The 10,336-nt window shown below is 56.6% G+C and overlaps 1 protein-coding gene across 1 annotated transcript in view; it reads left to right on the top strand.

Annotated features, from left to right (window-relative positions):
- Positions 1–248: 248 nt before the first annotated feature.
- Positions 249–10,336, top strand: part of FOXO6 (forkhead box O6) — a 104,571-nt gene continuing 94,483 nt past the window's right edge. The window contains exon 1 of the mRNA XM_050932315.1: positions 249–1,381. Within this exon, the coding sequence (XP_050788272.1) occupies positions 527–1,381 (855 nt within the window). The 5' untranslated portion in view covers positions 249–526. The remainder of the gene's footprint in view (positions 1,382–10,336) is intronic.

Raw genomic sequence — 10,336 nt, 5'->3', positions numbered from 1 at the left:
GTCAGCCTAGGGCGGCGGCAGCGGGGAAGGCGCAGCGCAGAGCTGGGGCCCGCTGCGCCGGCAGGTGCTAGGTGCGGGGCGTGTGCCCGCTCGAGCCGCGCTGCCTGGCCGCTCTCGGGCTCGGCTGCGGTGGATGCCACTTTTGCACCGACGGCGAAGGAGGCGGCGGGATCCGCCAGTCCCGGGCCGGGAGCCGGCCGCTGCCAGGTGCGTGCGGCCGTGAGCATGCTCGCCTCTGCTCCGCCGCCCTGCCACCCACCTGCCGGGGAGCGGCCAGCCCAGCCGTAAGGAGGGGGCAGCCCTGCCCTCCCAGCCCCCCATGACCTGCTCTCGCCTCCTCTCTGTGTTCCCAAGGGGGCCGGCGTGAGAGAGCCGGGCTCAGCTCGCCCCAGGCTGCCCTGCTACTTGCCCAGGTGACCAGCTGGGATCCCTGGACTTGCCCGCAGCCTTCTCGGGAAGGCTCCTCTCCCGCCCGCCGCCTGGCTCCGGAGCATCTGTTGCTGACTGAACAGCCTGGCCCCGATGGATGCAGCCGCCCTCGCCAGCCCCCGCCCGCCATGCCCTTCTGCCTGAGCCCCCCGGCACTGGGGCCGTTCCTCACGGGGGAGCTCCGCGCCCGTCCCTGCCTCCGGAGCCCCCATCGCGCAGCCCCCCATCTGAGCTCTCGCGTTACACTGCTGCTGGCTGCCATGGGGCTGGGGCCAGCTGCCTCCTAGGTGCCGGCGCTCGGCTTCGGACTGCTGTGCATCGCCTCCCCGCTGCCGGGGCCTCTTCTCCCCTCCCCGCTGCACCCCAGGGTCGGCCCCGGGGGCTGCCGTCCTCCCCCGCCCCCTGCCTCTGCTGTGAGCGCTTGTCCCGGTCCGCTCCCCGCCGTCTCTCCCTCTCCCCGGCCGTGCGGAAACCTGCCGTGACTCCGTGGGGGAGGCGGAGCGGGGGGAACATGGAAGAGAAGCGGCAGGCGCATCAGGTTGAAATCGACCCGGATTTTGAACCCCAGAGCCGGCCCCGTTCCTGCACCTGGCCGCTGCCTCACCCCGACTTCCCCGGGGAGGAGGAGGACGGAGGCGCGGCGGCAGCCGGTGGCTCCCGAGCCCCCGCGGCCGGGGGAGCGGCAGAGGGCTCGGAGAACACGGGAGCCGTGGCGGATCGCAAAGCCGCTTCGGCGCTGCCTTCGCTGGGGGCGGATGTTGGACAGCTCCGCAAGGCGAAGAACTCGCGGCGCAATGCCTGGGGCAACCTGTCCTACGCGGATCTCATCACCAAGGCCATCGAGAGCTCCCCGGAGAAGCGGCTCACCTTGTCCCAGATCTACGACTGGATGGTCAGATACGTCCCCTACTTTAAGGATAAAGGAGACAGCAACAGCTCTGCTGGCTGGAAGGTACGTACAGCGCCCGCCTGGGGCAGAGCGGTGCCCGCGCCTCCCTGCCCGCAGGCGCCAGCCAAGTTTAATTTAAATCCATGTGTGCGACCAAGGGAGGCTGTGTTGAATTAATCTGTGTGGTCAGGGGCTGCTCCTGCAGCTGCCCATTTCCGTGCAGGGAACGGACAAGTTTCTCTGTCTGTGCCATCAGAAAAACCTGCTCGGTCCCTGCTTGTGACCAGAGTTTCGTTAAGGCGATACATGTGGTCCGAGGCTGGGGCCGTATCGGTGCATGTGTGGCTAGGGGACAGGCACCCTGATTTCTCTGTGTGATCAGAACTCTCGTTTTCACCTAGAGCTGGCACAGGAGAGATTTCCTATCCACATTTGTGCATCTGCAGATAGGGGAGCAGCAAGTTTTCCCAGCTTCTCCAGGGTAGGGAGAGAGAAGGTTCTTGTTGCCTTGTGTGTGTTAGCAGGGAGATCCCTACCGGGCTAACTTGTCTGCAGCAGCTCCCATTCACCTGTTCACCCATTCTGAATGGCCTGGCCGGGGGGTCATTCAGGCCCTGAGTGCTTGCTGCAGTTGTGTTATAACTGCCAATGCACCTGCCCATCTGGAAAGGACCCTGGGCAGCAGAAGTGGGGAGGTGCTTGTGTGTGCATGACTCTGTCTCCTGTTAGTGTTAATTGAAACCTGATTCAGATGAATGACACCAGAGACTTGCCCCTTCCCTCCCTTTTTCCCATGTGGTTATGTTAGAAATCTTTGTTCTTGGATTGCATTTTAGAGGAAGGAGTCTGAGAACAAGGGGTCTGGGGGAAAGGGGAGAAATCCATGTCTATCACATGAGAAGTGACTAGAGATGCTGGCAGGGCTAGTGGCCAGCAGAGCTGGAATCAGACATGTGACCGCGGTCTTGGCTCCGGGTCTGTCAGGATAAAAATTGATGTTGTGCTAGAAGCCGTCTTTGCCTGCCATATGTGAGCATTAGAGTATTATTAATTACAGTGCTGCCAATCCCGAGCACTGTGTGGGGGGGTGAGATTACGCTGCTGGGAAAATCCCGATCGTCCATGTAATGTGCTTCTGTTGCATGGTCAGTAAGGTGAGATTAGGAGAGTCCTGTCCTACAATCGTAGAGCTAAATATGCCTGCTTTGCCCAGAAAGGCTGTAGCATTGCTAAGTGTCTGGCAGCAGAAGGCTCTTCACAAACAGGTGTGTTCCATAGAAATGTCTTTATGAGGCGCCTTTCGCCGTACATGTGGAAGGCTTGGGCAGAGCAGGGTTTAACTCTTGCAGTGCTGTGAGGGGAAAGAGGCACTGAGGTCTTCTCCGCAGAAGGTGCTGTGCTTCCCTTCCCTCCCCTCATGTGCACGCACACAGCCCTCTGGTCTCTGGATTTGGTTTGCCTGTTGCCTTTGGTTTGTTAAATATTTCTGTCAGCAACCATCGATCCCTTTACTGTGTTTTCCTGTGGAGCTGTGTTAGCCAAGCGGTGGAGGGAGAGGCTGTGCTGAGCTCAGTCGCACCTGCCAGCTAAAGTGTTGTCTGTCACAGTACCCTGCCCAGTAGGAAAGGGCACTTACAAAATGACTGCCACTTGGAGACACACCTTGTGTTAGCAACACTTGGCAGAGTGGAGAGATTGCCTTGTGTCTAGATGGTGTCAGTAAACTAGTAGGTGATTTCGCTTTACCCCTCCCCTAAACCCTGTTACCTCCAGTGTGATTAGTGGATAACAAGCAGTGTGTTCATTAATACTAGAGCTGCTGTGGGATATGGGCCAAACTCTGTCCTGGCATTAGCGAATCCAGCTCCCATTGGGGTCAGGAGGAGTTGGGCCCATTTCTGTCCTTGCTGAGCCTACCCCCACCTCCTCCTAATGACTTGTAGGCTGCACTGCTCTGGCCCCAGGGGATGTCATAGAATATCAAGGTTGGAAGGGACCTCAGGAGGTCATCTAATCCAATTCCCTGCTCAAAGCAGGACCAACCCCAACTGAATCACCCCAGCCAGGGCTTTGTCAAGCCTGACCTTAAAAACCTCTAAGGAAGGCGATTCCACCACCTCCCTAGGGAACCCACTCCAGTGCTTCACCACCCTCCTAGTGAAACAGTATTTCCTAATGTCCAACCTAAACCTCCCCCACTGCAACTTGAGACCATTGAGCCATGTCCCTGGCCGCTCTATAAGACCTTTGTGAAGAGCTAACTTCAGTAGCTCAGGTGTGCAGATATCATGGTGGTCACTTATATTAGCATTGTCCCTGAGGTCCCCACTGAGAACAGGCCCCATTGTGCTAGGGCTTGTGTAGATGGGCTCTGCCCCATAAAGCTTATGCTTTACATAGCCATGACAGACAAAAGGAGGACTGTTATCCCCACTGTACAGATGGTGGAACAGAGAAAGGCAGTGACTTGCTCACGCTGACACATGGAGCCAGGAATCAAACCTAGATCTCCTGAGTCCCAGTCCAGTGCTTTAACCTAAAGCCCATCCTCCTGGAGAAGGAGCCTAAATAGAACAGAGGAGAATGAGACTGTTTTACAGATATGTGCCCAGTAGAAGCTTCCGCTGTAAAGGAGAAAATTGTAGGGTGATGAGTACATGGGGATCTCTGATCAAAGAGCACATGAAATCAGTGCTTAGGGACTGGTGGCAGACACACCCACCGAAGTATCAAGGGACTGGGAAGGGCCAGAGACAGCACAAGGTGGCTGGGGAAATGTCCCATACGGGAAAGGTGTCTGAGTGGTAGTCATTAGAGAGCCACAAAACTCCATCACTGGAGGATGTGAGCGCTGGGCTTCCTTGGGGAACTGAAATGTTATTGGGTGCTCCTAGGCAGATGCTATGTTCCACCCCAGAGGTGGTTGCATTTCAGTAGTGGGTAAAGCGATTCCCTTCCTATCTCTTTGTCAGCTTTCTGGGATGTTTGTGTTATTTAACGAGTGTAAAAAATGCTGAATGATCGCCAGATGTACAGGCTCCTGGAAGGATAAAGGGTTCTTATTGAAGCTATGGTGGGAGGGGAGAAGGGGGCTTGGGGAGGGTGGGAGCAGTGGTGAAGAGTTGGCAAGTTTGCAAACTTTGATGTCGCTAGAAGGAGACTGAGAGGGTTGAGGGTTGTGTCTCTAGTGGCATAATGCTGGCACTGATGTGGCATATGGGAGGTGGAAATTTACCAGCTGGGATAAAAGCTTCTGCTCATAGGCAGAGCGCTGGCTGAGGGTGGTGTGTGGGCTGAGCGCCAGGTTTGGAATGGGGCACAAAGCCTTTCCTTGTAACTTGCTAGCACCAGGGGTTGAGCTGCCTGCAGCTTGCAAGCAGGAGGAATGACCAAAGGGGGGTCCCCCTGTGGGACGTGCGAGGATTCAGACAAGCACAGTGGGGCACTGCACAAACCGCTAGGGTGGAGCTGGTAATAGGTTTGGGCTTGCAGTCGTGCGAACGTCGGGATGAGCAGCGACTTTGGCCTTGCAGCAGTAAGGGCTTGAATGTGACTCTTGCTTTTGCAGCCCAACCTTGGACAGAGTGAGGACTAAGGGGTTTCCTGTCTGGAGAATAGGTGTGTCAGAATCGGGAACTATCCCCAGCATTCCCGCTAGTGCACCTCGCTGTCTGTACATCACGGCCCCCTGCAGCCCACAACTCAGAGGCCAGACAACTTCATAGCATGATGGGCTGGTGCTCTCTAAAGCATCCACTAGGGAGCACTTGTGCATGATGTAGCTTGCACTGCTGCTTCCGTTCCCCACCGAGAGACTGGAGAGCATTCTGTATCTGCCCTTTGGGGCAGGGAGGGTCTCACCTACCTTCTGGAGCAGGCCACATACCCTCACAGCACCACGTGCACCTTAATAGCAACAGTGAGCAAAGATTGTTGTGTTGCTGCCGGCCTCGAGGGGAATCACTGATTTAATCAAGTGTTTGCATGAAAGGGGCTTCATCTGGAGCATGGCCTCCTCATGGGAGCATGTTCTCCCTGGGGAATGACACCCTGAGACAGGCATGCAATTTGGGAAAGAGTGACTCACCTGGCCAGATGTGGCTGCTGGACATCCCCTCCCCCCATTGTAGAATGCACAATGCTGCAGTGAAGCTGGGAGCATGATTGGAGCCAGGATGGGGTCTAGAGCCCCAGCGCCTGCCTTGAGGGAGAAGAGAGGCTTGTGCGCTTGGAGAGCCGAAGTTCTGCTGGGGCATCTCCCAGCTCTGCTCTGAGGGCATTAGGGCGGCAGGGCTGTGGGCTCCTGCTTGGGAAACTGCTGCTGCAGCTGGAGAAGGAGGCAGGAACAAAGGATCTATCAGGTGTTCAGCCACTTTTGGGCATTAGTGGGCAGTTTGTCTGGGCAGACCCGTCTGCCCTGCTTGGCAAAGGGATCCCAGGCAGCCGGGTGCATTCCATGACCCAGAGGATTTGGTTAAGGGATTGGGGGTGAGTGCAATTTGCCTCCAGGGCCCTGGCCAGAGGAGACCCATTCCCATGGATGGCAAGTGGTTCCTGCCCTGGCTCATGGCGAGTGGTGTTTCTGTGCCTCTTGCCCGGGCTGAGAGCAGGAGGGTTTGTCTGCAGTGTGGCACAGCTGCAGTAAGTAACGACTCATCTCTTGCAGCCTCCCAGTGACATTCAGACCGTGTCTGACACCTCCCACATAAGAACAGCTGTCAGCAAGCTGCCTGCCCAGTTCCCAGTGTTGCACAGTTAGTGGGAAGGCCCCATAGTGAGCACGAACGCAGCAGAACATCTCTGTGCGGGCCCTGACAGCAGCGTTCCCTGATGCACATGGTCCTTGTGAATTTGAGAAGAGCGGGGTTTCCAGTGCCCCTGAGCCAGGAGCTCTGGAAGGGTACATGGCTCTTTTCCTGTCTGTATCAGGGCACTCTGGACCCACGTTCCCTGCCTGTGCTTGCTGTTGGAGGGGCCTGTAGCAGCCCCTGTGTGCTTTGGATCGATGTGCTAAATACCTCTTTGGTCTCCTTGTCCTTCCTGTGGTGGTTGCTAAACCTCTTGGTCCTGTGCTCCCCCAGTGATCCTTGCGTGCACTGGAGGGGACCGCTTTCTCCTTTTCTCTGGCAGCCAAAGAAGCAAGGCTGCCATGGAGCTTTGCTGAGCCAGGCCGCTGGGCTCTCTTGGCTGGGGTCAATGAGTCCTGCGTGTCTAGCAGCAGCCACACCTGAACTGGGGGTTGGGGGGATGTTGGTTTGTGATCCTGTGAAGTGTCAGTGTGCTATGGGTTCAGTGGCAGACCTGCTGTCTCCCATGCAGCACCCCACGTAGCGTAGCAGGGAGTCTGGCCTGCCCAGTGCTCGGAGCTGGCACAATGTTTCTCTTTGCCTTCTCCCTGACAGTTTCTGCTCCTTTAATCTGGGGATGCACGCGCGGGCTGGGAGGGAGCTGGTGAAAGGCAGAAGCACACACCCCACAGTGACAGCCTCTGTCTGCACCCTGTTTCCCAAGTCTCGCCTCGGACACTGTCATGTCGGGTCCCTAACCCCAGCCTGCAGCACAGCTGTGTTCCTCCTCCTCCTGCCCCAGCAGAGCCAAGCCTGGCTCCCCGGGAGTGCCCTCCCTTGACGCACAGCCCCCTCCACAGTGCCAATGGCGCTACGCTCCCCTGAATGCCCCTTCTCCTGGCACCAGTGCTGGCTGCGGGCGGACCTGGAGTAATGGGCAGTAATGAGCTGTTCACTGCCTATTGCAGAGGCTGCTCTTCCCCCCTCCTGCCCCAAGCCTGGGAGAGGCATCCTGGCTCTAAAGCATTTCATTACTGACAGCAGTGTTGGACGGGGGTCTCGGATAACAGGGCTTTGCCTTTCATGAGCTCTCTGTGCAAGTGTCATGATCCCAGTGCATTGCTCTGAACGAGGGTGAGGCTGCTGAGAAAGGGGTAACTGGAGCCTGATTTCTTGTGTGACTTGCCCTAGGCTACGCAGTGCTAGAACTGGGAGTTAAATCCTGACTCCTGACCTCTGCCCACTGGACACCGCCCCCCACCCCGAGCCAGGAATAGGAGTGCAGGGCTCCTGCTCTAACCACTAGACTGGGCTTCTTCTCAGAGCCAAAAACCAAACCAGGAGCTCCAGCTTTAACCCCTTTTGGAGCTGGGAACAGAGCACAGCAGTCCTGACTCCTACCCTGCTCTAGACATGCAGCATTTCTCCTCCCCACAACCACACAGAGCCGTGCTTGGTGCTCGGCAGAGTTGTTGTTCAGAAGGGGGCTCTCCAGGAACTGAATATGTCTTTCAGGGCCAACCTGCTGCGTATGGCAACTAGAGGGAAGCTGGGTGTCTTTGGGAATCTCTCCTGCACGCACACTGCTCCTTGGTTGACCCTTGGGCATTCTTTAGCATTCACTACCGTTTCCTCCTACCCCAGACCTGCACAGGATGGTCGTTTCAGTGTCCTTGGGGAAGGGCTGAGTGGGCTTTGCCTCTGCAGTGAGAGAATGCAAGCCCAATGCGCAGGGATCTGAGTTCAGCTGGACTGTCTGGGAGCCTGCAGGCGAGATGACAGACTGCTCAGATGCCATGTTCTACCCGTCCCCGAGCCTAAGGGCGGGAAGAGCTGCTGGAGCGGCCAAATAATGAGAGCACATTTCTTCTCCCCTCCTGGAGCTCTTTTCATCCAGTCAGCTCACAGCGCTTTGCAATCATTAACATCCCCTCCAATGGAGTGGGTGGCAGTAGCTCTGCCTTTTCTTTGGGGAAACTGAGGCACAGTGTTTTAATGACTTGCTTCCAGTGGCTTAAGGGGAGCTCTGCTCTGGAGTCCCGCTCAGGGGCACGTCCTGGGGACCCCCAGTATGCGATGTGAGTGGCAGCACACCCCCTGTGCTGTTATGCCAGGCATGTGCGCCAGAAACTGCTGCTTTTTCCCAGTGCGGGGCAGGCAGTGCCTGTGACTGACAGTTCTGCTTAATTAGGGAGTTATTTTATCAGTTCCAAAGTGCTTGAAGTTTTCTGCTCCAGCTCACGCTTTCCACTTGTTAATGGGAAACCAACACCTTCCATCAAAAGGCAGAAGCTCTGATTCTAAGTTTGACGTCCAAAATATAACACTCAAGCAATCAGCTGGTGGATGGCTGCTTGATGTAGCTCTGACAGTGCTGAATGCCTTCCTTTCTGAGCCCTCCCTGTCCCATGGTGCACTTTGCCCTCAGCCAAACAGCGCTGCAGCCATAGGCAAGTGTGTGGCTCCGGCCAGGGAAGGCTTGTATAGGGGCAGGTTGGAAGACTCATTGCTTGGGACATTTCAGCTTGGGCTGAGTAAAGTGTGGCCCCTCCTACCCCACTGCAAGGCAAGAGCAAGGTGAGTAATGCAGTGGGCATTATAATGTGATGGATTCATTTCTAGAACACAGCGCCCCCTCCCAGGAGGGTGGAGGAATGACAGGTAGCAGCCCACTGCTGCCCATTGCGTGCTCCTCCCAGCACAAAGCAGCAAGAGCTGATGCTGCGTGGAGAGAAGCCCTTTGCTTCTCTGCTTGCTTTGAAATTCTCTATGCACCCACACCACCCTGAGGGTGGTTTTGGGGCTTGGTCCGCATGCCATTATCCCGGGTTAATGAGAGGTGTGATTTTTAAACCCATTTAGTTAAACTGCTATAACCTCCTACGCAGCTGCTTTTATGTGGGTATAACTTAGATCTGTCAGGAACTGATTAAGCCCTTGGAGGTCTGCATGGGGGTTTGCACTGGGTTAGCAAAAGGGGCTGAAAATTGCACATTGGGAGCAGCTATCTCCTGTCGGCAGGCAGGGTCTGCACCGCTAACCGTTTGGAATGAGGGGTGGAATGGCTGAAGCGAGAGGTGGGGCAGGAAGTGAGGGGGTTAATGGGGGGCTGCTGTGCTTGGGGTGCCTGTCTCTTGTTATACCTGTCCCTGGGCAGCCCTCTTGAGCCCAGATACTCTATTCCTCTGGCTCCCTCCCTGGGGGAAATGCCCTTGCCTCTCTTGGGCTGGCATCTTGGGCCCATGCTGCACCACCCGGGCCACCCACCAAGCTCCAGGTTGTTTCAATTTCCCATTAGCCCTTGTGCAGCTGAGAGCAAAGTTACTTTTGCTCCTGGGCAGCCAGTTCAGCAGCAGCGGCTGGTCACTGTGGAATCCCCGTGCCTCCCTTACTGTACTCTCCTTCCTCTCCATATGTGGAGATCATTCCCCAGCGCTGCAGGACATTAGCGAGCTCCCTTTTCATGGGTGCCAGGTTTGTATCATTTTTGGTGGTGCTCAGAACATCCATAGGACAGACTGGGGCAACTGTCCTGGACCCTGTGTTTTGGGGACCCTGTGCTTCAGGGGAATGCAGGGTCCAGGGTGACCTATGGGGTTAGCAGGGGATGTGGCGCCTGCAGCAGTGAGCTACTGGCCCCAGCCCACCCTGCCAGCTTCCAGTGTCGCTCAGGGGAGGGGGCAGAAGCTGGAAAGAGGCAGGGTGGAGGCTTGGGGAAGAGATGGAATGGGGGTGGATAGGGAGTGGGGCAGGTCGGGCTGGGGCCGGGTCGCTTGCTGCTGCTGGCACCAACCCCCCCACCACACACACACACTAACCCCCCAGGCTGCCCTGGACTCTGTGTCCCCGTGAAGCATGGTTTCCCCAGTCTGTCCTATGAATGTTCTGAGCACCCTAGTCACATCCCTTGGCCATCTCTCAGAGCTGTGTGTTGGTGACAATGGCTCTCGAAGTGCAGGGAGGGATGGAGCCAGCTCTTCCTAAACCCCTGGGGTCTAGCTGTGTGTGTGGGAGGGCCATTAGCGGTGGCAGGGGCAGGAGAGCTGGGGTATGAGCACAAGGAATCCTTGCTAGCAGGGCTCCCCTCCTCCCCACAAGATTTATCTGGGCGCTCGGGGAGGTTTTCATCCTTTTTTCCTCTCTGAGTTGCTTCTCATGCAGCGCTAACTGCTGAAGTAACACAAACCTGCTAAATGGTCCAGCTTTATGATAACATAAAAATGATAATACA

Source organism: Gopherus flavomarginatus, chromosome 22 (assembly GCF_025201925.1).
Source record: "Gopherus flavomarginatus isolate rGopFla2 chromosome 22, rGopFla2.mat.asm, whole genome shotgun sequence".
NCBI lineage: Eukaryota > Metazoa > Chordata > Testudines > Testudinidae > Gopherus > Gopherus flavomarginatus.
This window is presented reverse-complemented; position numbering and strand designations above follow the sequence as displayed.